This window comes from Anolis sagrei, chromosome 3, assembly GCF_037176765.1.
Source record: "Anolis sagrei isolate rAnoSag1 chromosome 3, rAnoSag1.mat, whole genome shotgun sequence".
NCBI classification, from domain to species: domain Eukaryota; kingdom Metazoa; phylum Chordata; class Lepidosauria; order Squamata; family Dactyloidae; genus Anolis; species Anolis sagrei.
In genome coordinates, this window is record NC_090023.1 from 22909464 (window position 1) to 22937281 (window position 27818).

At 39.8% G+C, this 27818-nt stretch overlaps 1 protein-coding gene across 1 annotated transcript; it reads right to left on the reverse strand.

Moving 5' to 3' along the window:
- Positions 1 to 10767: 10767 nt before the first annotated feature.
- Positions 10768 to 27379, reverse strand: ANGPTL5 (angiopoietin like 5). The gene is made up of 8 exons (XM_060766967.2): positions 27191 to 27379; positions 25905 to 26052; positions 23978 to 24081; positions 23762 to 23855; positions 19432 to 19532; positions 13572 to 13692; positions 13199 to 13384; positions 10768 to 11424 (listed from the first exon to the last, which is right to left on the reverse strand). Exons 1-8 carry the CDS (start codon positions 27287 to 27289, stop codon positions 11114 to 11116), a joined length of 1164 nt encoding a protein of 387 aa, XP_060622950.2. The 5' UTR covers positions 27290 to 27379; the 3' UTR covers positions 10768 to 11113.
- Between the last annotated feature and the right edge of the window lie 439 nt (positions 27380 to 27818).

The following is a 27818-nucleotide window of genomic DNA, read 5'->3' on the forward strand; positions in this document are numbered from 1 at the left end:
CTTCTGCCCACCTAGCAGTTCAAAAATATGCAAATGTGAGTAGATAAATACAGAAAGGTAACAGCACTCCATGCAGTCATGTTGGCCACATGACCTAGGAGGTGTCTGCGGACAACGCTGGCTCTTCAACTTAAAAATGGAGATGAGCACCACCCGCCAGAATCACACAACTAAACTTAATTTCATGGGGAATCCTTTACCTTTAAAGTCATATCATGGGTTGGTTTGTGGTTGTTTTTGTGTTGTTTTTTTGTGGGGGGGGGGGGGGGTTGTAATATATGTTCAGTGGGGTTTTGTCATTACCCTCCACTGAGAAAATAGGACATGCACAAAGTCACCCAGTGGGTTTCCAGGGCTGAACAGGGATTTGAACCCTAGTCTCCTGAGTCATAGTCCAATGATCAAACCATTACATTCACTGGCTCTCAAATTTTTATTAGGTGTTGCCAAAATGATTCAAAGGAACTTCTCATGCCAACATTGGTCACATTCAATAGGCAGAGCTGTTATCAGGATAGATGATGCCATATGGAGCCAGCCTGGCATGTAGCTATTAAAAATTAGAAACCTGCCAGGTGAAAATAGGTAGAAACCCTGATTCAGCACCATTGATATCTCCAAATATACAAAATCTAGATCAATTAAAGCCCTGCGTCATTGAGTAAATGTGGGCAATTTTGGAATGGGTGGGTGTTGACATTCTTTCTGTTCAATTCATGAGGAAACATGCACATTTTGGAAAGTTCCTATTTTTTAAACGAAGGTTCATCTTTGCATGAACCACAACCGTTTATTTGCTTGTGCTGCTCCCTGCTGGTTATATTTTTGCAAGCAATTGGAAAGTGTGGCTTGATTAAGTCAGAATCCAATCAAATTTTAAATCAGGAGTTCTTAACCAGTGATATTTCAAGGTGCCTGTTACAGAATTTGGGGGGGGGGGGGGGTGCACCTTTTTTTTTTTCATTCTTCTACCTTTCATTACTCTGGTAAATTTTCCATAGCTTTCCCAAGACTGCCAAAAGGCTCCAGGGCATGAAAAAACATGGTTAACTATTGCTAGAAGGAAAAGAGTTACACACCATACCAAAATGCTTCTTCCTGAGGAACGTTATCTGCTATATGATTCTCCTGGTTCTAACATGGCCAGAATCAAATTATCTTTTATACTGTACATAAAATTCAAAGACATAGTCACATAAGCCGAGCTAAACCAGCCCCTTGGTTCACTGAGGAGCTGGCAGTGATGAAGCGAAGGAAGAGGGAACTAGAGAGCGTGTGGCGTTCGGATCCGAACGAGTCAAACCGAGCACGGTTTGTGTCCTTTCTTAGGGCATATGCCGCGGCAATAAAGGCCGCAAAGAAAACTTTCTTTGCGGCCACTATTGCGTCTGCAAAGAACCGTCCGGCGGAGTTGTTTCGGATTGTCAGAGGTCTTTTAACTCCCACCACTGCAGGTGGGAGCCCTGACAATTCGGTCGCGCGCTGTGAAGCATTTGCTCGGTTCTTTGCAGACAAAGTCGCCTTGATCCGCTCTGGGCTGGACGCCGCGTTAGATGCAGTCTCCGAGGATGTAACAAGAGCACCTGCCTGTCCTATTTTGATGGATTCTTTTCAGTTTGTGAAACCCGAGGATGTGGACAAGATACTTGGAGGAATGAGGCCCACCACGTCCATCCTAGACCCCTGCCCATCCTGGCTTCTGAGGGAGGCCAGAGGGGGATTGGCTGAGTGGGTAACAGTGGTGGTGAATGCCTCCCTTCGGGAAGGCAAGATTCCAGCGAGCCTAAAACAGGCTATCATAAAGCCGCTGTTGAAGAAACCATCACTGGACCCCACTAAATTGGACAACTTTCGGCCTGTTTCCAATCTCCCCTTCTCGGGCAAAGTCATGGAAAGCGTGGTGGCCTCACAACTCCAGGTATTCTTGAGAGACACGGATTATCTGGATCCTGCACAGTCTGGTTTCAGACCGGGGCATGGTACCGAGACGGTCTTGGTCGCCTTAGTGGATGATCTGCGCCGGGAGCTAGACAGGGGGAGTGTGTCCCTGTTGGTGCTCCTGGACCTCTCAGTGGCCTTCGATACCGTCGACCACGGTATGCTTCTGGGGCGCCTTGCGGAAATGGGCCTTGGGGGCATTGCTTTGCAGTGGCTCCAGTCATTCCTGGAGGGCCGCACCCAGAAGGTGTTATTGGGGGACTCCTGTTCCGCACCACAACCTTTGACTTGTGGGGTGCCACAGGGTTCCATACTGTCCCTCATGCTGTTTAATATCTACATGAAGCCGCTGGGTGAGATCATCCGGAGTTTCGGGGTGCGGTGTCATCTGTACGCAGATGATGTCCAACTCTGTCAATCCTTTCCACCCGCTACTAAGGAGGCTGTCGAGGTCCTGAACCGGTGCCTGGCCGCTGTAACGGTCTGGATGAGGGCGAACAAACTGAAATTAAATCCAGACAAGACAGAGGTACTCCTGGTCAGTCGCAAGGCCGAACGGGGTATAGGGTTACAGCCTGTGCTGGACGGGGTCGCACTCCCCTTGAAGGCGCAGGTTCGCAGCTTGGGTGTGACCCTGGACTCATCGTTGAGCCTGGACCCCCAGGTTTCAGCGGTGACCAGGGGAGCATTTGCACAGCTCAGGCTCGTGTGCCAGCTGCGCCCGTATCTCGGGAAGTCTGACTTGGCCACGGTGGTACACGCTCTTGTCACATCCTGCCTGGACTACTGCAACGCTCTCTACGTGGGGCTGCCCTTGAAGACGGCCCGGAAGCTTCAACTGGTTCAGCGCGCGGCAGCCATGTTACTAACTGGAGCGGGTGGCAGGGAGCACACAACGCCCTTGTTGTCCCAGCTCCACTGGCTGCCGATTTGCTACCGGACCCAATTCAAGGTGCTGGTTTTGGCCTACAAAGCCCTAAACGGTTCCGGCCCAAAATACCTTTCGGACCACATCTTGGCCTACGAGCCCATGAGGACCTTGAGATCGTCTGGGGAGGCCCTTCTCTCGATCCCGCCTGCCTCACAGGCATGTCTGGCGGGGACGAGGGAGAGGGCCTTCTCGGTGGTGGCCCCCCGGCTGTGGAACACTCTCCCTGCACACATCAGACAGGCGCCCTCCCTCATGTCCTTTCGAAAAAGCCTTAAGACATGGCTGTTCAAGAGGGCATTTAATTAAGTGCTAAAACAATACGGTAAAGAGGACTGGAATGGAACAAGGAATATGAGACTGGTTATGATTCCACTATGAGACGAAGCGGATTTTTAGTGTAGTCTGTAATTGTTGTAGTTTATATGTTGTTGTAATTGGCTTCTTTGTAATTGTCCTTTATGTGTACTGTACACCGCCATGAGTCGCCCTTATGGGCTGAGAATGGCGGTTAATAAGTGCATCAAATAAATAAATAAAATAAATAAATATCAGCATGCAAAGGGATTTGATAGCACCTTGGAGACCGAGAGAACAAAGTTGGTAACATAAACTTTCAAAGATTTAAGCCTACTTCCTTATATATGTGAAGTAAAGTGCCTTGGAAGAGCTCTTCATAGGCAAACTTTATGTGTGAATAGCAGTAGAAATGTGACCCTGATGGAATGGATGACGGGAGATATGATGATGGCGGAATTGTCTGGTCTTCCTCAGACTGCACTGTGCCTTGAGCTACTCCTGGATATTCATTCATTTTATCATCATGTCTACATTATACCCTTCCATTGGATTCACCATGGTTACTTTGCTCAAGCAAACCATAGGAACTACAGCTCTGTGAGAAGAACTGGAATTGATTCCAAGAGCCATCTAATCCTTGCCATGGAAGAATGCAGTACTGAAACATGTCCATCCAATCCCTAGTCTAAGACTTCCAAAGAAGGAGAATTGACCACCTTCCAGCATAGTCTCTTCCTCTGTTGAACAGCCCTTATGATAAGGAAATTCTTATTTATTTATTAATTTTGGGAATTTATATCCTGTCCAACTCACCTCCAAAGAGAGATTCAAGACGGCTTACAAAAGGCGGCTATTAGATGCTAAAAAAAACAAACAGACAAACATTAAAAACAAAATTACAATTAACACAATTAAAACAATTATAATCATCAATTAAAAACAGTGCACTGGTTCAAATCATAATCCAAATCCAAATCAGTCCTTTGCAGTCCATTAAAACATTGTTTTCCCAGTTGATCCAACTATTAGACAAATGCTTGATCCCCAAAACCAGGATTTAAGTTTTTTTCCGAAAAGTCAGGAGGGAGGAGGCAGATTTGATGTCATTGGGGAGAGCTTTCCACAGCCAAGGGGCCACCACAGAGAAGGCCCTGTCTCTCATTCCCACCAGTTGTGACTGCGAAGAAGGTGGGACCGAGAGCAGGGCCTCCCCGAATGATCTTAATGCCCTTGGTGGTTCGTAGAGATTGATATGTTCATACAGGTAAATTCTTCCTAATATTTAAGTGGAATCTCTTTCCTTATAATCCAAATTTGTTGGTTCATAGCCTGTTTCATGTGGCAGCAATAAAGAAGCTTTTCCATCTTTTATATGACCTTCCTTTAGGTCCTTTAAATATGGCTATCATATCACCTCTCAATCTTCTCTTCTCAAAATAAGTATCTTTTCTAGGAATTTCTTGGATCTTCTAGTTCAACTTTATGGTAACTTCTAGGGGTAGCATGCCATATAATCTCTAGGAGGACCCAAAAATTCCTTGTGAGAAAATATTGTGTCTGATGTAGGTAAGTGAAACAGTGGTTTCTGGTGCCATGGCTATGTGGGGCAGGGGGTGTATGTTCTAGTAAATGGTCATATACTAAAATGGGATATATTGGTAGGGTCTTCATTAGGGAGGTAATCTACGTCATCCTGTGCTCTGAAAATGGGAAAGGTGGTGCTCTGCACTAATCAGATATAAGTCAATTTTATATCCCTGAGCAAATTCTGATGCTTGTTGAAATGTTGAAGAATGACTGAGGGAGCTATTAACAGTAATATGTATACTACCTTTACTGAGAATTGAGTCTTCTGAATTAGGTCGGTGAACACTGACTCTAGTCATTTAAGTGCATTTGCAGGGACTCTGCAGCCCAGACAAAATTTCTTGGACTAAAATCTTCTGTTCTTTCCAGATGTTGAAAACACTAAGTGTCTGCTGCCACGTCAAAGAGAGTCTGGCTGTATACTTTCCTACATGCTGCAAAACGATTTTTTAGCTGCTCAGTAACACTAATAGACATTTTATATTGGAGACACTTCACTTAGAATGAGTGAAGTGTAAACCATGCATGTTAACCATATAGAAAAGGCACATGAAGCAGAGAGGGAAATTATGGTTATGTTATTTGAGAGCAGTTGGATACCCATTCATTCTCCCTCACTTTTGTTCCTCTGTTACTATTTCCCCCCTCGCCTTTGTTCAGATTTCCTCTGCATCAGGAAACAAGAAGATTCGTACCTGGTGCTTCCTTTTTACATGGGAGATCCAGGAATAGGCAGATAGCAGGAAATAATATAATAATAATTTTATTTTTATACCCCACCTCCATCTCCCCGAAGGGACTTGGGACGGCTTACAAAGGGACAAGCCCAGAGAGCACAGAGTTAAAAAGTAATGCAGTAAAATAAAAACAAAACCAAATAGAAACATATCACAATAAAACATAACATCATGAAAACAGTACCATGGGAGCAATAAAAGTGCTGAGTTCAGAGGGCTCTGAGTTTGTGCAAAATTCCTGGATAGGGCTAAGGGAAAGTGCAAAATTCAGCGGCAGGGATGGGAGAATAATGTCCTTGGGCTTTATAATGTCAGGACTGTAGAGTGGAGGGCCATGCTAAAGTGCCAGAACTTAGGTATTAAAGGGGCAATTCTTTGGAACTGCCTAATAAATGGAACATCCATGTTTTTAGGTTCTTGCGGAAGGAGGACAGGGTAGATGACAGTATGATTTCATAGAATCATAGAATCAAAGAGTTGGAAGAGACCTCATGGGCCATCCAGTCCAACCCCCTGCCAAGAAGCAGGAATATTGCATTCAAATCACCCCTGACAAATGGCCATCCAGCCTCTGCTTAAAAGCTTCCAAAGAAGGAGCCTCCACCACACTCCGGAGCAGAGAGTTCCACTGCTGAACGGCTCTCACAGTCAGGAAGTTCTTCCTAATGTTCAGATGGAATCTCCTCTCTCCTTAGGAAGAGTGTTCCAGAGCTGGGGGCCACCACCGAGAAGGCCCTCTCCCCACCAACCACACCTGAGACGGAGGCGGAAACGAGAGGAGGGCCTCCCCGGACATTCTTAGAGCTCGTGTTGGCTCATAGGGGAAGCTGCGATCATGAAGATAGGCAAGCCAGCATATATTCCACCTGTCCCAATTTGACAGCAACAGTCTCAATTAATTCTCTGTTTTCCCAATTTACAGCTACTTTTAAAATGGAGGATGGGAAATGTGGTTCCTATCTTCAAGAAAGGGGAAAAAAGGACCCAAACAATTACCAGCCAGCCAGCCTGATTTCTTGATTTCAATAAGGTCCTCCATGATTGTCTTACAAACAAATTATTAAAATGTGGGCTTGGCAATACTACTGTTAGGTGGGTTTGTAATTGGTTAAATGACCAAACCCAAAGAGTGCTCACCAATGGTTCCACTGCATCCTGGAGAGAAGTGACTAGTGAAGTGCTGCAAGGTTTGGTCCTGGGTCAAGTTCTGTTCAACATCTTTATTCATTACTTGGATGAAGGTTTAGAATGCATGCTAATCAGGTCTGCAGATGAATTAGTAGGGATACCTAATACTCCAGAAGACAGGATCTGGATTCAAACAACCTTAAGAGATTACTGATTGGCCAAATCTAACAAAATTAATTTCTACAAAGAGAAATGTAGTATACTTAGACAGAAAAAAATGAAATGCAAATATACAAGATGGGTGATGCCAACAGGAGAGATGAAAAAGATACTGGAGTCTTTGTGGATAGCAAGTTAAACAAGCATGGCGGGGGTTGGACTAGATGCTCCATGTGGTCTCTACCAACTTTATGAGTCTCTGTTTCTTTCTCCTTCAGTTCCGCCCTTTTGTCCTCAGCTTATTTCATTGGCTGTACATTGAGTTTCAATTGCAAAAGTAGTTTGCACTTATTCAGAATGATAGAGTCCTACCCTTCCCAGTAACCTCAGGAAAAAGCAAACTGCTGAATGCTCTTCTAGCCTATTGTATTCTTCCCGATTAATACTTTTTGCCATATTGTCCACATGTTGATGTTGCATAAAGAAGTCATCCAGATTTCTTCTGTAAAAGATTGGAGGGTATGAGCTGCTAGAAGGTGCAGTTGTGTCCTGGCCCCCTCTCCTAGCAGTCTACTGCCAAGAGAAAGGCCAATTAGGCCTGGAATAGGCTTAGGCTGCTGTTTCGGATTATCCAAATCAGAATTTGGAAAGTTTCTTCTAAGAAGAAGGAATATACAAGTATAGCTCAGTTAATGAAACAGACATGTTCCTGGCATTACTTTTTTAATTGGCAATTTGGTACCAGAGACAAGTAATACGTGGAAAGAATAGGAGTAGATCCCTACACTACCAAAGAGGAAAAAAACAGTTCAACAAGTTTTGGGAAACTTTTGTCCAGTATAAACAATATGCCTCTGGGGAAACGGGTTAGATAAGTTGCAAATGTACATAAAAATATCTTGACCATTTTAGAGACTGCATGAAAGCTTCTTTCAAAATATACTCCCTTTTCAGCCATCTCCATTTTTCATTATTTTCATTTAGCAGCTGATGAGGCAGGTTCATACAATGTCTGCCTTCACCTTTTGTCTCTGTTCTGCTGTTCACTCATGCATAGTAAAATGTTCTGTAGCAGTGATTTAACTAGCAGGATGCGAAAGGTGCAAACTGCACCAGGTCATGCCATCACGGCGGGTAACACTAATAAGAATATAAATTTTTTGTGCAGGGTTTCAACAACTTATTGATTTTTGTAAAAAAATATATCTGTAAAAAGATAATCCCATAATCCCATATTGTACTGTATCAATATTCTTAACGGAATAGCAACATTGCCTATTATGCTTTTTGAATGTTTTAGTGCACATGTTTTCAAGCAGAGCTTGATTATTATCCAATTGCAATGATGCTTCAAATCTGTATGTGTTCCACGATGTGCTGTTGTTTTCAATACTGCTACAAGTATGAACTTTAGTTTTCAATGAGGATGGCTTCTTATAGTCACTGATTTTGTCCAATTGTCTGATATTTTGGCTATTGTGGTACGATCTAGTATGGTAAGTTACTGCACCGGGTGAAACCAACTCTAGTGATGCCAATGTTCTGATGACAACTACTGTATATCGTGCCTTTTAGAATCATAGAATCATAGAGTTGGAAGATACCTCATGGGCCATCCAGTTCAACCCCCTGCCAAGAAGCAGGAATATTGCATTCAAAGCACTCCTGACAGATGGCCATCCAGTCTTTGTTTAAAAACTTCCAAAGAAGGAGCGTCCACCACACTCCAGGGCAAAGAGTTCCACTGCTTAATGGCTCTCACAGTCAGGAAGTTCTTCCTCATGTTCAGATGGAATCTCCTTTCTTGTAGTTTGAAGCCATTGTTCCGCGTCTTAGTTTCCAAGGAAGCAGAAAACAAGCTTGCTCCCTCCTCCCTGTGACTTCCTCTCACATATTTATACATGGCTATCATATCTCCTCTCAGCCTTCTCTTCTTCAGGCTAAGCATGCCCAGCTCTTTAAGCCACTCGTCATAGGGCTTGTTCTCCAGATCCTTGATCACTTTATTCACCCTCCTCTGGACACATTCCAGATAGTCAATATCTCTCTTGAATTGTGGTGCCCAGAATTGGACACAATATTCCAGGTGTGGTCTAACCAGAGCAGAATAGAGGGGTAGCATTACTTCCCTAGATCTAGACACTATGCTCCTATTGATGCAGGCCAAAATCCCATTGGCTTTTTTTGCCGCTACATGATATTGTTGGCTCATGTTTAACTTGTTGTCCACAAGGACTCCAAGATCTTTTTCACACGTACTGCTCTCGAGCCAGGCATCCCCCATTCTGTATCTTTTACAGGCAAGATATATGGTAGTTACAGTTTTACAGTTACAATATGGCTGGTCTCTAGGCTTGTGCAATCCGGATAAACTGTGATCCATTTTGATGTCATGGATTTCAGTGGGGTCCCAATCTGTTTTTCAGAAGCCTGCCAAATTCTGGAGGACAGGAATCCATTTTTGATCCAGGAAGTCATAAGATTCATTTTCTATCCAGCCCATTGGCGGCAATGGGGGGAGGGCTTCCAAGGCTCCTCTTCCTGTCATTTCAGGCATTGCTTGTCCTTGTATCCTTAAGACTTGGATTAAAAGCATCAGAGAGTTAAGATACCACTCTTTCTGCAACCTTTTCCCTTCTTTCTATAGAGGACACCTAGGTTTAAAGAAAGGGCTTAAGAAACCTCACTTCCTGCAATCCTTTTCCTTCTAGCGGCTGCCTCCCTCGCCGCACTCCACATGTAACAGAAAGAAACCAAAAGCAGCTGGTTTTCGATACCTACTGTTCTGTTGTAGCCGCAAAAAATAATGGTGGAGCCCATGCCGTTACGGGTTTCCGAACGAAGCCAAAGGCAAACGTCCATAACGAATCTGTACGCAAGCCTAATGGCCACCGTAGAATCAAACATTCTTGCAGACATACTGCTGCAACCTGACACTGAAAGTTTGTATTTCTCTAGCTCTCCTTTACCATTCTCCCATTGTTGATGCTAATAAAACAAACTTACAGCTAGACAGAAGACAAGAATAAACCAGACAATATTGGTATAACCTCCATATACAAAAAGGTTCATATTTATATATCTCTTACGAACTGATAAGACTTTGTGCTAGCCTTTTTCTTTTTCTGATAAGACAAAAATCAGTTATTCATAACCAAACATGGAAACATACCAAAACTCTATATTGACTGTGGTAGCATCCATCCTGTTAGTAGTTTTTAAAAGAGGAAATTTCAATATGTGTTATTTAATTTTTAAAAAACTAATCTGTGGACTTGAGCCAATTTTTCAGTTTCACTTTCCCCTGATCTTAGATTTAGCAAACATTGGTAAACTTTGACTTGAAATGAAATTAAAAACAAATCCTTCATGAGGGGATGAGAAAATATTTTGGCTTTTTTTCTTTACTTACATTTAAATTTTGCCTATTTTGGTAAATTCTGATAAAAATGAATGGAAAAAAGTATTGTCCACTGAAATAGAGGAGGAAATCTGCCATTTCTCTTTCTCGCATATTTTAGTTTTGCAACATTGGCAAATTATGATTTTTTCTGAAAAAAATTAATGATGTTTCTTATCTTATTGGGGAAATAGAAATGGCTGTTCAATCCGAGGAAGAGATTTTGGTCATGATACAATTGCTGTCATGCTCTCTATTTCCTTTATGCTGGTTTACTTTGATTGCTTCAGAGGTAATATCTAATCAATTTTTATTACATAAGTTGTTATCAAATTTTGGTCCTTCAGATGTTTTTGACTTCAGTTCCCAGAAATCTTGATGGTTGGCCAAGCTGGTTTGGATTCTGGGAGCTGAAGTTCAAAACATCTGGTAGACAACAATTACCTACATGAAAGCCCCCTCTCTTAAATAAGAAATGATATTCTAAATTAATATAACTAAAAGTATTTACTAACCTATTGGTCCATTCAAAAGTGAAAATGGAAATTCACAACATGAAGAAGCTAAAGTTCTTGAGCTCAGGCAATAGCTGTCATCCAGGCATGTAATGGAAACATCACAAGCTACACTGCGATGGAAACATTAATTACATTGTACTCAAAAGGGCCATTGCAAAGTAATGTGATGTGCAAAACGCTTCTAACATTCTTTCTAATATAAATGAATTGCTAGGCGAAAACAATGTGTGTTTCAGTTATGGCATTGGGTTGTAGTAGGTTTTTCGGGCTATATGGCCATATTCTAGAAATATTCTCTCCTGACGTTTCACCTGCATCTATGGCAGGCATCCACATGGCCATATAGCCCGAAAAATCTACAACAACCCAGTGATTTCGGCCATGAAAGCCTTCTACAATAAATTATGACATTGTTCTGTTACTTGAAATACGTTCTTCTTATCTTCATTGAAACAGATTTAATTTTTATTGGCTTGTCGTCCATTGTCCAAGTATCCCACCGAATCCCGGTTGAGAGCATTTTCCTTGTGAACCGATGGATGCCATTGAGATTTGCAAGGCCACATTGGCTGAACCACCAGCCCGTCTTCTCACTAAAGTTACTGCAGCTCTTTATAGGTTCCTCTTGAGAAGAACAGACTGGATTACAACCGTCATTGTCCACATCAAATGTACTAAAGGGTAGTGTATTCTGATTGTCTTCTTTTCTGTAGCCCCGAAACGCATCGCCTAAATTGCAGGAACAAAAAGTAAAGAAAAGAGAAAAAAGACAAGAAAAAAATGGAAAGACAAGAAAAGATAAAGAAGCAGAAGATTAAACTAATTTGACCACAATTTGAAGTACAAGCAGTCCCCATGTTATGAACAAGATAGGTTCAGGAGGTTCTTGAATTTGTATGTAATTTACATTTAAAAAGTGTAACTCCAGTCAATGTGTGTGTGTGTGTGTGTGTGTGTATGTGTGTGTGTATATATATATATATATATATATATATATATATATCCACACACACACAGAGAGAGAGAGAGAGAGAGAGAGAGAGAGATACACACAAACATACACACAGAGAGAGCTTTGGATAACATAGGGAAGGGTTGACACCCCTGTGGGATTTCCTTTGTTGTCTATGTCCCTGTTAAGAACATTTCACCTCATTTTCTGTCTCTGTGATAATTGGATTTTTAAAAATTTGGCTTGTTGTGGAAACAAGGATTAGTGATAAAGCTTCAGTGGAGACACCTTTTCAACATGATAATAACTCTTCCAGGAGTGAATTTCCCTTCCTAGGAATAGATTTCTCTCACTTCATGTTGTCTCATCCCCATTTCTAACTATGAGTTGTTTGTAAATCAGATTTTCTTAAATTGAGGATTATCTGTTTTTGTAAGGCATACTGAATCAGAGTTCTGACTGTATGCCAATTGCATATTCAGACAAGAAAAGGAAACAGTATCTGCTAATCCTTGTCGCCAATAAACACAAATGATTGTTCAAAACCTCCATAAAAGGAAATGCTTTGTTTATGGGTACATCCTGTTTGGAATACTGTCATTCTGATACAAAAAAGGACCTTCTACTAACTGCCCTGTCTAACAAAGATCTATTTTCTGTGTGCACAGATATATTCCAGTGGCTACTTCAAAATGATGTTGTTCTCTTCTCTTGAAGAACCAATATAGCCTGTGCATCATGCAGAATTAGTGCAAAACCATTTGCATTTCATAAAGATGTTTCTAGACCCAGTTCAGATATAAAGCTGGTATACCTGCCACCACCTCACAACACTTTTTTTAGAGCACACTCTACTGTTTCAACCACAATCCATACTGAATACAGAAAAAGTCAATACAGTGGATAATATGATGAGTGCATCACATTAAGAAAAGAGACTATTGGCTAATAGTAACATTAATTGTTATTCTGTAAAAGGAGTAAGTTGTCATTCAGTTACAACTGTGGAGTAACTTCCTTATAATGTTGCTGGCGAAAAGCACTGATAACAAATAACAATTTACTTATAACTAGTTACTTCTAAGGGCTACTGACAGGAGACAAGAAATAATGCATTGGCAAGGTTACTTGTCTGGCACACCATTTTAGTAACTACTTCATTTTAATCTGGAACTTGACTATCATTTTTTTAGTCTTCACTGAGACCATAACTGCACTTGTACATTGATTCTTAATTGTTTGCTTAAACTGTAATTTTTCAGGTTGTAAAAACACTTTTATTATCCACCACATATGTTATATCTACCAAGAAAGCTAACTGATGTGAAAAACATCTGGAGGCATCTCACAAATGTCTGGCCTTAAAGCAGAGTTGGTTTAAGGCCAGACATTTCACAATGTTTCTTCTATGCCTTAGATCATGGGCACATGCCCTAAACTAAATAAGAAATCATTCCACATTTAACAATCACATGCATTACCTTTCAAAAATAAATTGTGAGGGATGGGGGTAATAAACTGTGACCCAGACCCTGGGCTTTCAGGTCTTACCAGCATTTCCAGAATATCGTCCTAGATGTATTTTAAAGGAACAGACTTCATCTTCTAACCAAAAGTTGTCATATGATGCATATGCATACGTGTCATCTTCAGACTCCAAGCCCACATAAAGCATGAAACTGTCCGTTTTCTGGTTTACTATGTGGAAAATCTTTCGAAGCCCAAGCCAAAATTCCCCTGTAAACAGAATTTAAGCAAGCCTTAAGAGAATCCATGATTTGTCTCTTTCCATGTTATTCCTCAATCCATTTGTTGTGAATTCATCTCCCCCCCCCCCCAATCATCCTTAAAAAAAAAAAGAATAACCATTCTACAGATCTCACTGTAGGTTCTGTTGAACCCACAACACAGAATAAATTGATACCTGAAAGATCACCAAAGCCATCCAGATAGTCAGACCATGACCTCTGAAATTCAACTGTCCCCTCTGTTCTCTTCTGAATCACTGTCCATCCTCCACCTCTAAAATCCATCTCACATAGTACCTAAAATGAACAAGTAGGAGTGAAAAGTCCTTCATTAAAACCCACAGCAATGATGTTGACATACAGGCTCCCCATATCTTGCTTTGCTTTCTCTCAATTCATGTTCCACACAAGTTCCAAACATTTGAAGAAGGATTCACTCTTTCATAGTTCTAATTAGGGTTGTTTGGCACCCCTTGCATGCATGCTACAGTATACTGTAGTGTGTTATTTACAATTTTTGGCACCCAAAAACCATTTGCAAGCCAAAAAAAAAAACCAATTGATTACCACTTTTCAACCAATCCCTCTTTCTGACAGTGTTATAGTCCCTAATTCATCAGATAAAGGAGGGTTTCCTGTATAGTTCTATATTTCCAATCCAAACCACATATATTTTACAGTGTGTGTTGAATGCAGCTTGACTTTCAGCTTTGCAGAGTAATTTTCATTTTCCTCTGCTGATCAGGTTTAACAAGATCTTGAAAAACTCTTGGAATTGTTTGTTTAAGCCAGCTGGCACTGTTCCCAAGGAGGCTACTTCGACTGAAAAATCTTATCTGCTTAGGAATGGATTATGGAAATATTATACAAACAATGATGGATATTATTCGGCCTTCCAGACCTTGCTGGACTACAAGTTCCACTAGTCCTAGACAGCACAGTCAGTATTGAGGAATTTCTGATTTCTACTGCCGACACACAGCTAGTACGCTGGATATGGAATTTTTAGACTAAAATTACATTTATATTCCAAACTTCATATGGCTATGATGTCAGATCCAAAGGGAAACATTTCTCAGGCTGTTGCAATGTTTGCACAGCACCCAAAAATGAGAAAATAGTATTTTTAAAAGTGTTGTAGGGTAATTTCCCAGCCAGCTGTGGATAATATATATTTAATGAAAACAATGGCACAACACTTCCAGATCATACTGAGGTATCTTCAGATATCACTGCCCAAGTCATCCATCTAAAAGAAAATATGTATATTCAGAACATAGCAATTCTGTGTCTGAAATACCACTTGCATTAAAAAGTCAAATGTGGATTAAGAAATGAAGAACTCAATTATGTTTTGAGCCCTGATTTTGAGAGAAAGACAGAATATAAATAAATTGATGATGATTATAAATAAAATAACAACAAATTATGATGTCGATACTATTTGTACTAAGAAAAGCTTGTGTGTTTTTTAAAACAAACAAACAAAACCTGCAGATTTTAACAGCATTGGAACAACTATTTAATGCAGGTAATAAGTATTTATTTCAGTTAGAAAAGTTATGTCTCTGACAAACAGTGTGGTATGCTCAATAGTGGAGTGAAGACTACTCTACACCGTTAGCAGTAGAAAATTAAAACAAAGACTGTATAAACTAGAATAAGGTAAAAGTTTCCCCTGACATTAGGTCTAGTCATGTCTGACTCTTGGGGGTGGTGCTCATCTCCATTTCTGAGCCAAAGAGCCAGCATTGTTCATAGATACCTCCAAGGTCATGTGGCCAGCATGACTGCATGAAAAACCGTCCCTTCCCACAGAAGCAGTACCTATTTCTCTACTCACATTTGCATATTTTTGAACTACTAGATTGGCAGAAGCTTAAGGTTGGCAGAAGCTTGAGGAGCGGCTTAAGGAGCTGGGCGTGTTTAGTCTGAAGAAGAGAAGGCTGAGAGGAGATATGATAGCCATGTATAAATATGTGAGAGGAAGCCACAGGGAGGAGGGAGCAAGCTTGTTTTCTGCTTCCCTGGAGACTAGGACATGGAACAATGGCTTCAAACTACAAGAAAGGAGATTCCATCTGAACATGAGGAAGAACTTCCTGACTGTGAGAGCCGTTCGGCAGTGGAACTCTCTGCCCCGGAGTGTAGTGGAGGCTCCTTCTTTGGAAGCTTTTAAACAGAGGCTGGATGGCCATCTGTCAGGGGTGATTTGAATGCAATATTCCTGCTTCTTGGTAGGGGGTTGGACTGGATGGCCCATGAGGTCTCTTCCAACTCTTTGATTCTATGATTCTATGATTCTAAGCTGGGCCTAACAGTGGAACTCACCCCACTCTCCAGATTCAAATCCTAACCTTTTGGTCAGCAAGTTCAGAAGCTCAGTGGTGGTTTATATATACTTATTTATACTCTAGTCTAATGGCCCGCTGCACCACCAGTGGGCCATTAGACTAGAGTATAAACTAGTGTTTATTCTCAGTTTTGAGAATTCTTTTCACTCCACTTTTTGAATTCCTTTCAGCCTTGAGACCACAAGCTTGAGACCAATAGCTTCCTCTACATTGCTATTTTGGGCTAAAAATCCCATTGAGCCTAACATGCATCAGCTGTGGTTGTGGTAATGGATACTGCAGTCTAAACATCTAGAGGTAATCCAGTTTGGAAAGGCTTCTTTTGACCATCTCAGTTTTGATTATGAAAACAAGCCCAGTGATATCATACTGGTAATGTATGGTTCATTTCTTAGGCCAAGATAAATAAGAGCATAAACAGAGCCATTGGTTACATTAAAACGTAATATTCTTATTTGCCGTTATGAGTGTTGATTTGATTTTACTCAGTCTCACCAAGAGTAGACCCAAATGAGTACTCTTGGAACGAGGGATGTAGTGGTTTCAATGTTGAACTATGCCTCTGGAGACCAAGATTCAAATCCTCAATTGGCCATGAAAACCCACAGGATGATTCTGAAGATGATGCATATACTCAGCCTCAGAAAGCCCCATGACAGGGTCACCCTAGGTTGCCATAAATTGGAAACAACTTGAAGGCACACAACAAAAACAAAAACCCAGACATTTCCTCAAATGTCACAGCACTGTTTTCTTCATGTTAACATCTGATGCAAAATGAGTTCTTCTCAATTATGGTTTGTTTCTGATTACCAAACAGGGAAAAGAAGAAGCATTTACTACTACCTCCCCCATATTCAATCAGATTATTCCTGAGAAGGATCCATTTCTTCCGACCTTCAGATCTGCACACACAAAAACCACCTTAAAACTCTGGTTCCAGTCTTTTTTGAAATTTTGTCCCAGTTTTATTTTTAATATCAACTGCCACCAATTATATAACCATGTTTTTGCATTGATTCTTGATCTGTGGCAAGAGTTATAAATCCACATTTCCATTCACTTCATGACATCAGTGTCTGAAACCCTTGGCACAAATTCTGAAATTTGGGTTGTTGTTTTTTTTTTTAAAGAAATACTGAAGCTGAATTACCATCCTTGTTATGTCATCTGTGCATGTTGGAATGTAACAAAATTTATTCTTTCTTAACTCCACCAAGCAAAAATGTGCAGAACCTGTTCCTTTTTATAACAAGAAGAATTCAGTCCAAGCTAACTTTTAAACAATATGGCCAATTTACACTTCCTGGAGAACTGTACAACCCTTTGGAAAAAGCAAGCTGAATGCTCCTTTCACACCTTTTGCTTTTTTCCACCAATGCACCACTGAAATCTTGTGGGAGAGCAGCAAATCTGTGGTTGGCATAAAAATAAGCCTGGGCCTGCATGTGATGAGCAGACATTTGATCAAAAGTGCAACCAAGTTATATTTGCAAAAATGGGGGAAAAGAGGACTACCTTCCCTGCCACTTTTCTGCCACCAAATCCTGGTTGTCTCTTTGTTGGCAGGTTAGACTGTGAATACTAAACCACCTTTAATTTCTTAAATGTTCTAATCACACAGTCTTTGAGTGACTCTATCCTGGTCATTTATCCTGAAACCAATCCAAATTGTCATATGCCAGATCAGCCCGAGGTTGGTTAAGACCAATGGTGGCGAACCTAAACCACGTGTGCCAGAAGGGGCACATAGAGCCCGCTCTCCTGGCATGTGTACTATCACCCACTCCTTGTGTGTCATCCAGACCCCACTTACTTGCATGTATGCCCATTCCCCTGCTTGCTCATCCACTTGCTTGTTTGCCCTCCTGCTTACTTGCCCTTCCCTGCTAACTTGCTCACCCCCTTCTTGCCCCCACCACTCACCACCTCCCCCTCCCCACTGCTCACCAACCCTCACTCAGAATCCCCTGAGTGCCCAACCCCCTCTATTTATTTATTTATTTATTTATTTATTTAATTTAGGTTCAGCATCTAAAAGATTTAGGCCATCAGCTCCCCAGCCACTACAGCTGTAGGAGAGTCCTGATCATTCAATGGCACCAAACTTGGTTCAGCACCACTAAACAGCCATCTCATTGAAGGGGCCAGTGGGCAAAAAAATAATTCATTTGGGTTGCTTGTCATCTGCAGTGACGTCTTCCGGGACACAAGAATAACAACAGGGGAAGGGAGAAGAAGAGGAATTACTGCCTCCTCTCCCCCTCCCTTCTCCAATCACCTCAATGTTCAAGCATAACGCCAGGTGATGAGCAATTGGCACAGCCCATGTTGCATCTGATGGCCACCACAATGAGGAGAACAGAAGAGGATGGAAAGTCCCATCCCATGTCCCTGGCTCGCCAGAACCTGGGGAAAACAGGACAACTATGTAAACAATTGTAGCCAATTTCAACTCAGAACCAGCCAGAACCAGTGTTTACATTGGCCTAAAGTTGCAGATTGCTCCAGGTTCTGGGGCAGAATTCAGAGCAACTCGAAATCTGGTTAATGCAGTTCAAAGCTATGTTAACTTGGATCAGCTCTGTGTAGCCACCAAGGGTATGATTTGGCCACCCTTCACACTAAGTGGTCAGTGTAGATGTACCTGTATCTTAAAGATCTGGATATCACAACAAAAAACAATTTAGTAAGTATTTATTATTCTCACAGAGTTTAGAAGACAAAAAGTATTAAGCCCTGAAGGGTTTTTTTTAAAGGTAAGTCAATTCAAATCTTAGAAACCATTTCCATGCTGCTCCACAAGGCATTCCTGGTTGCAAAATAGAACTCATACTGGATTTCAGCAACAAAACCACAAAAACATTACCAGCTTGAGGGAGCAAAGGTCTTTTGAAATACCAGTGTAATCATGAGAATCTGTACACCATTGCATTCACCAAGTTTGCAACATTTTGCACAACTGACCAGAGTGAAGAAGTGTTATTGTTTGTGATAAGGTTCTCCTTATCCAATGTGGATAACAGTTTGTCTAGGAATGTACAATGAGTTGATGAGAAAATATCATTGCCACGGATACAATGTGAATTGCCACTGATACAATGTGAAACATTTTCAGAATACACTTGCTTCCAAGGGGCATCCAATAAGACAACTTGGCCCGCATACTGAAGTAAAAAATATATATAGCAGTTCTAAGTAACATGTAGAAGGGGTTAGAACCATGATGGCGAACCTATGACACGTGTGTCAGCACTGACACGCGTACCCATTTTCGATGACACACGGTCACATGCGATCGCATACAGAGAAGATGGGGCTGCATCCCAAGAAGGACATTTCATCCTCGGCTCCTACACCAGCATTTTTCTATAATGGCAAGATATATGGCATTATAGAAAAAGCAGGTAAGTTAAATAATTAATTTTTGGTTTATTAAATACAGTTATATATTACAATAATATATTTTTGTTATTAAACTATAAATATCATGAAATTATGGTTTTTTCTCGGTGACACTCCACCCGTGTTATGCTCTCTTTTTTGGCAAGTATTGACACACCAAGCTCAAAAGATTGCCCATCACTGGGTTAGAATTATACTCTAACTAAAGAGATAAAGATCACTTCAGTGTTGACATAGGCACAATTTCAAAGCAAAGAATGCACATCAAAAATATTACCTCAAAGGGGTAACTTGATCCTTCTGGATGGATTATGTAGAGACCACTTGGAGTTTTTGTAACAGAGCCGATCGTATCTTTAATATCACTGCAATCCAAACCTGTAAGACAGTATTACCAAAGCAAGCTCAGGTTCAAGTGTGTATATAGAGAGCGACAAGGCAAACTGAGCTAACCTCTTCCCTAACAGCCACTTTTCTTCCAACCCTGACCCTACTCCCCAACTGTGATTCCCAACCACTGTTTCAGAGTGGTGTCACCTGGTTTTTAAAATGGGAAATAAGTGTAAATCATAATATGCACAGTTGACAATAGGAAGCAGCTGTTAGCAAGTTTACATTCTCTTTAAATACGAAAAGAAAGTATTATTATTTTCATTATTTTCTCCCCCTGAGGGAACTCAAAGCGGTTTCCAACATTAAAAAGGCAAAATTCAATGCTGTATATACATGTAAAAACCAAAATATTATAGCTAGACAATAACATCTTTATATATAAAAATCTTACCCTGTGTAAGTTTGTGTTTGTAAAACTCGAAAATCAGTTCGTCGATCGACTTGACATTTTGACACAATGCTACATTCAAATACACGCATGTATTTAGAGTAAAACAAGCAGTCCGGGAATAGACAAAGTGGAATCTGTGATGCAACCACTCATAGCCTAGCTTCCATTTTACCTCAGCAGTAGAAGAAATAAAAACTGAGCTGTGCAGCTTATTTATTTATTTATTTATTTATTTATTTATTTCGAGCATTTATATCCCATCCTTCTGCAATAGAGAAAGTCAAACCCAGAGGTGATGTAAAAATACTTCTTTTACAAAGGGAGACCTTTTGGTCCTTTAAATTGAATTCCACATTCCCCAAAGGCCTTAATGACAGACTGGACTTCACCTGTTATCTTTAGTGATACAAACTATTTGAAGACAGGATGTAGACCATAAGGAACTTGCAGGTAGAGAGACTATACAGAGCTCTGCAGGAGCCACAGCATGTAAGTCCATCACATAATATTATTCTTTATTCTTTATTCTTTTGGCATATATTCTACTAAGGTTATGGAGATCACAGGGGTAATTGTACTTATCTATTCTGGTTTGTTTAGTAAAATTACTATTAGAATGTACCTATGTTTTGTTTAGAAGACAAGCAACAAAAGCCTGGAATTGTAACAGGATGAGCAAGTGTAATTAAAGGCACAGCATTTGCAAGAGAAGAGATCCAATAGAGTTCGAGTTGAACCATAGGACTATATATGCTGTAGCCTAGAACTTGAGCAGAACTGAGACATTGTGACCACGGAATTTATGAAGAAAATATACACCAGAAGAGTGTTATAGACTACACACAACCTGAAGAAGGATCCCCGAAACAAGAACAGTTACCCGGGATTACTTGTTGTTGTGTTTGTTGTGTTTAATTTGACATGTGTACTATTTTCCTGTAAACATCCATATAGACCATGTCTAGAGTTACAATATAGTAACTATTATAACCCAGTTGGGATTGTGAAGGAAGACTTCTATAAGACTATAAATAATTGTTGAAGTGTTACTGTTTTTGAACAGCTTACAAAAGGCAACCATTAGATGCCAAGAATATAGAAGTAAAATATCACAATTAACACAGCAATTAACACACTTAAGAACATTCAATTTAAGACACTCCCACCAGTTCAAACTCAGCTTTCCTTTTACCTCAGCAATAAAAGAAATGACAACCTATCACAGAGCAGCTTTCCTTTTACCTCAGCAGAAGAAGAGATAACAACCAATCACAGCACAGCTTTCCTTTTACCTCAGCAGTAAAAGAAATGAAAGCCGAGCTGTGATTGGTTGCTTTTGGCATACCACTCATACTGATCGACATGGTGTTTGAGTACTCTCAACTTCAATTTTCATTATGCCTTGCGTTTGCTATGACTATGAATAAAGTGCAGGGGAAATCTTTGCAAGCGTGCAGTTTGAATTTAGAAAACAATTGCTTTTTCTCAGGGGCACTTATACATCGAATGCTCCAGATTCGGTAAACCAAACGGACAAACCAAAAATGTAGTCAATCCACTAGCTTTACAATAAAAAAGGATTTCTGATTTAAACAACTGATTTTTCTTTCCTTTCCTTTCAATCCACATAGACACAGCAATGCAAGGCAGGATACCGAAATATGTGTTTTCTTAGTGAATCTATGTTTGCAACAATACTTCTATTTACTATCTCATTCATTTCATATCAGACTGGGCCACAGCGAAGTGTGGTCCAGTTTAGCAAGCATAACTATAAATTAAAAAACCTAACCAAATTAAAAGTATTGATTTCAGCTAACCTAGACATCTATTATTATGCAAAATTAACATACTGTCCTCATTTATAAATTACACAATGCATACATTTCTGTCTTTATGAATGGCCCACATCCCAAAATAGTTTGGGGGTTTTAAAGGCATCTCCTTCAGTCTATATAAGGAAAACGTTTTCTAGTCCTCAAACAGGAGACAACACAACTATGTCAAACCTATGCAGGTTGGTTTAAGAATGGTTGAAGAATCTATTTGTCCCATAGATTCTAAACCATTCTAAAGAATGAAGGAATGATCCCAAAAATGAGAAGTGATGGGTGAACTTTCCACAGTTTACCTCCTAACTGCTTCATTCTGCATTTTCTGACCTTTCTCAGAGAATTCCTAGAAAAAGCCAGAGGTTCCAAGTAAGCTCATACAGTTGTATGCCAAGGGATCTTAGTGCCAACAACTGCTTAGCCTTCTGAATTCCCCTTTCCCCAGTATTTATCTCAGCAAAAGGAAATATGTGTAGGACATAGCTAAAAGCTTTTTTTCCCAAATGCAACATTAATCATACCTGTAATAGTCCCACTGAAATCAAGGGGAGTTAGATTAGTTGTTACTAACAAATACCATTTATTCTAGGTATTTATTTTTAAGGTCTGGGGGATTTATAAATGCTCAGGAGCATAGGAAACCATTAGTGCCTTTGTACTTAATACACGAGCAGACATACGGCCCATTTCCATTCTTGCAGGGATAAAACTTTGTTCCAAGGGGGAAAACTTTCAAAATGGATAATTATTCCTCAAAATTTCCAGGAGAAGCAATTATCTTCTAAAGTAAGGCTCAAGGGTTTGATTTAGTACATATGTGAACTTTTTGCCATTATTTGACAAAACTAGAAATTAGTTGCCTGTTCCTTCCAGTTTCAGGAGAAAAGAAGAAAAAGGACAATGCATTCCTGGAAAAGATGCAACAAAACAAGACAAAATTGGCCTCCAGATTCGCTGAAATTGCCAGCTCCTAGTTTAATGAGCTGAGCTGGGTTTAATTATTTATTTTAACAATGACAATATCAAATAATTAAATACAGACTTCAAAATCACAGACATCTTATATTCCTATGGCTTCAATCATAAACCCACTTTCTTAAGACTTCTCAAAAATTTCTATTAAGTGCTACAGAAATGTTGGTTCTGTTGTTGAATTTGTTGTGTTCCTTCAAGCCCTAAGGATCCCCTATCACATGGTTTTCTTGGCAAAATTTGTTCAACAGAACTTGTCATTGTTTTCCTCTGAGGCTGAGAGAGTGTGACTTGCCCAAGGCAAATCAGTAGGTTTGCATGGCCAAGTGGGCATTTGAACTCTGGTATCCAAGAGTTCTAGCCCAACACTCAAAACATTACACCACACTGGTTCTCAACATAGAAATGTTCATGATTAATACAAAGGCCATTGTAAGGAGGAATATATAATCTTTGGGATGCATTTTATTCATAGGAATATGCACACAAAAAACAACAAAATATGTATAAAGAAGAAAATCAGCTGTTCTAAGAATCAGACTCCACACAGCCAACTTCACTGAATTTTTTTTATCGTATCAGAAGCAACTTGAGAAACTGCAAGTTGCTTCTGGTGTGAGAGAATTGACCGTCTGCAGGGACATTGCCCAGAGGACACCCGGATGTTTTACCATCCTGTGAGAGGCTTTTCTTATGTCCCCATATGGGAAGCTGGAGCTGACAGATGGGAGCTCACCCCATCTCGCGGATTTGAATCACTGACCATCAGGTCAGCAGTTCAGCCAGTATAAGGGTTTAACCCATTGCACCACCACAGCTCCTTCCCTGAATGCAACAGCAGAAAGGTTATCACTATTTCATCTAAATGCCTGGAAATCCAAAAATCTTAAGTGGTTATAGAAAAATTAGGAATGACAAACCATTATTATTATTATTATTATTATTATTATTATTATATTTTTGACGCAGAAGCATTACATTTCTACAGGAGAAAAGCTTAAGGCAGAAACAGTATTTACCGTGAGACTGAACAGCCCGGTGAGGAAATACATCAATTGGCTTTCTAGACATGTCTGCATTTAAAGCCATGACCCGACTCATAAGTTCATTGACCTGTATGTTAATAAAAGAAAAAAAAGCACCTTCAGCATGTTGATGGTAGCGGGAATCTTTTGTTCATCAGCTTGAACTATTAACAACTTCAAAAATACCAATAAAGTAATAAATGGAGGTACCTGACTGGAAAGATAATCCAGAGAAGATTGATGATCATCCATCATGTTTCTTATCATTTTCTTGGTACTTCTTGCATATTCAACTAGTGAATTCTGCAAATTTCCTTTGAACATATAGATTGTCATATGTTTAGGAAGAATTTTAAAATAATGCATAAAATGTAATCAAGCATTGGGTCCAATAGTTATGAGAGAAACCTGGCTTGACAATAGAACATGTAAAAGGGATCATAGGGTCTTGATGGACCACAAAGTGAACATGCAGCTTAGGGAGTTGGTTATGTTTAGCTTGAAGAAGAAAGGGTAAGAGAGGACATGTTTAAATAATTGAAAGGATGTCACATTGAAGAGAAAACTAGTTTATATTTTGCTGCTCTAGAGACACATGAAGTAATGGATTCAAACTACAGGCAAAGGAATCCCACTGAAATGTTGGAAAGATCTTCCTAATGATGAGAGCTGTTGGTAGTGGAATAAAACGGCCTCATGTCTGGTGAAGTCTTCTTCTTTAAAGGTTTTAGTCAGAGGTCGTTTCAAAGGTAACTGAGATAATTATAATAAAGTTATGATGTTTTCATTACAGAACTATTTCTAAAAGTGATTTTGTACTGGAATCAATGCCAAAGTCAAGGAATAAAGAATGCATATACATGGAGCAAGAGTTGCCAGATGCCGGGTGTAGAAAAGGCAGGAGAATGAGACCAAATTGCCGACATCTGCTGGATAATGGAGGGAAATTGGGAGTTTCAGAAAAACATCTATTTCTTTTTACTGACTATTCTAAAGCCTTTGACTGTGTGGATCATATTTAATTGTGGCAAGTTTTTTGTGGTATAGGGATCCCAAGTTACCTTGTCTTTCTCCTGAGGAATCTGTATAATGACCAAGTAGCAACAGAAAGAACAGGCCATGGAACAACAGACTGGTTCAAGATTGGGAAGGGAGTACGGCAGGCCTGTATAATTTCCTCCTGCCTATTCAACTTGTATGCAGAACACATCATGTGATGTGAAGAGGTTGATGAATCCAAGGATGGAGTTGAAATTGCCGGGAGAAACATTAACAACCTTAGATTAACAACCAAGGTGAAAGAAGAAAGTGCAAACGTTGGGTTGTAGTCAAGAAAACCATGATTATGGAAACCAAACTGATTGATAACTGGCAAATAGAGGGAGAAAATGTGGAGGCAGTGACAGACTTTGTATTTCTAGGCGTGAAGATTACTTCAGACACATACTGCAGCCAGGAAATCAGAGGATATGTACTTCATGGGAGGAGAGTAATCTAATCTCGATAAAATAGTGAAGAGTAGAGACATTACACTGGCAACAAAGATCTGCATGGTTAAAGCAATGATATTTCCCGTAGTAACCTATGGATGCGAGAGCGGGACCATAAGGAAGGCTGAGCAAAAGAAGACAGACACTTTTGAACTGTGGTGTTGGAGGAAAATTCTGTGAGTCCTTGGACCACAAGAAGATCAAACCAGTCCATACTCCAGGAAATAATGCCCAACTGCTTACTGGAGGGAAGCATATTAGAGGCAAAGATGAAGGACTTTGGCTACATAATGAGAAGACAGGAAAGCTTGGAGAAAAGAGTGATACTGGGGGAAATGGAAGGAAAAAGGAAGCGGGGCCAACCAAAGGGAAGATGGATGGATGTTATCCTTGAAGTGATTGGCTTGACCTTGAAGAAGCTGGAGGTCGCCACGGCTGACTGGGAGCTCTGGCGTGGGCTGAGGTCACAAAGAGTTGGAAGCAACTGAACCAACAACAACAACTTGGAGCATGTGAACAGGGTCAAATTTTGAAATAGAAACATTTTAGATAAAATATTTAAAAGTATAGATTTGTAGCAATACCACAGCTGTATTTTTGCAAGTGCTTCTTAAAGGAAAATATTTCTGAAATAAAAATGTACATACGGCACATGTATTTCTTTTCTTCACTTAACATTTTAGCTTGAAAATCACAAGGAACATTGCATTTTTTCTTCTCCTGTGAAGAGTTTGCAAATAGGTTCTTTATTCCTGGAGCAGATGCTACCTCTGCGGTTGTTGTTATGGAAGTGCCCTGTAATATTAAACCATAGAAACCCTTTTAAAAACTGCTCATACTGAATTCTTAAGAATTCAAAAAGAGGCAAAAAAAAAAAACCCCTACAGAGAAATGAAATAATTCACTTTTCAAACTATTTCGCTTCCCACATAAGCAAAAAAATCAATTATGAGAGTTCATACAAGGTGGTGTTCTCTAGGGATATCTCCCCCCTCAAAGTGAAAGCCTATTAAACATATTTACTGAAGAAATAAGGCCCTAGCCTAAGACTGTGAAATAAAATACTTTGTGGAGAATAAAACACATTTGATTGTTTCAACAGAAATCTGTTCTATCTTCAGCTGCTGGCATTGGTGATGTGGCACTAAAATATATACAGCACACTTCTTAACTAATGAACCAGTCAGTGAGGAAAGAACAGGGGAGGGAAACAAGTCCCTGAGCAGATTTAAGATGAGCATAAAATAAGTAAACCGAAAGCTGGGAATAACTCTTTAAAGCAGTCAACTCCCACAAATTTAAAAAGTGGTACTCTACACATCTTGTGCTACAACTTTAAACGTTTTAGTTTAAAAGAATTAAAGTATTTAAAAGCCAGAAATGTTTAGCTGTCTGGGATTTTGTATTAAACAGCATTTAATGTTTATTTTTCTAAATCAAAACTATTTCCAAAAATTCTGCACAAACCCAGACTCACCCTCCCAGATTTATGAAAAAGAATTGCAAAAGTTTACCCAGATTAAATGGATAAGAGTGTTTTTCTCTTACACAAGTAAAATGTACAGAAAAACAGTTATTTTGGATTTACACTGGCATGCATCTAGAAATTGATCCAAACATTACAAACCCATATTAAATGTATCTATATTCTACTTTTATTAGTAACTTAGTTAAAAAGGTCTTGTCTGTGGCAAAACTCCCTGTAATTTGAGGAGAGCTTTAATTTTATTCTGCCACAACACTAGCTTTAATAAAAGTCTACTAGTTTTAGTAAACTGCACTACTTTTAACAAAGTCTTTTCAACAGCAACTCATCTACTCTCTCTATATGCAATACCCCTCCCAATCCAGAAAGAGAGAGTCAAAAATAGTATTGCTGTCTCAAGTCACTAGAGTGTATTAATTTATTAAGACAACTCATTTTAAACCTTACCTTTGCAGAACATGGCTTGACATTACCAAATACAGTATCAGCCCAAATGAAAAAGAGAACATTTAGCAGGATCAATGAGGATGCATTGGGGTAGATCATCTCTGAGTTGAAGAAAATGAAAGTTTTCAAAAGATTTCTAACTGCCTCGAAAAACACTGGCCACTCACTGATGAAATCTTGAGTTAAGAATTCAGGAATGTGTACAACACAAACATTGGCCAGAAAGCCAGCCCTTTTATGTTTCAAGTTCAGAACACTTACATAAATGGTTTTAAGTAAACCAAATATGGTTTGATCTCCAAAGGAATTGTACATCATTCAACAATTTTATCCACAGCCCAGCTATTAATGCTGTACAATTGTTCCTTAATGGGAAATAACTATTGTATTCTTTTTAACAGGTGCAAATATAGCATACTTAAATAAACATACCAGTTGTTACTAGATCCATTCTGACCATTATCTCTAAATGTTTAAAAGATGTATCTGGAGACCCTCCTTGATCCATTGAAGCTTGCCATCTAATCTATCCACTACTTGTCCTTATCTCCTCTCCTCTTCTTCACATAGTGGGAAGTAGGAGAAAAGAAAGAAGTATATTGAGTATGGAAATGTTACAACGGACTTT

What these genes read in the sequence shown, in the direction of transcription:
- ANGPTL5 (XM_060766967.2), bottom strand. Translation starts at nt 27,289, where the DNA reads ATGATCTACCCCAATGCATCCTCATTGATCCTGCTAAATGTTCTCTTT. An exon ending in CCGGGCTGTTCAGTCTCACG is followed by an intron (nt 19,533 to 23,761) that starts GTAAATACTGTT and finishes ACTGTCTTACAG; the next exon opens with GTTTGGATTGCAGTGATATT. An exon ending in GATCAAGTTACCCCTTTGAG is followed by an intron (nt 13,693 to 19,431) that starts GTAATATTTTTG and finishes TGTTCATTTTAG; the next exon opens with GTACTATGTGAGATGGATTT.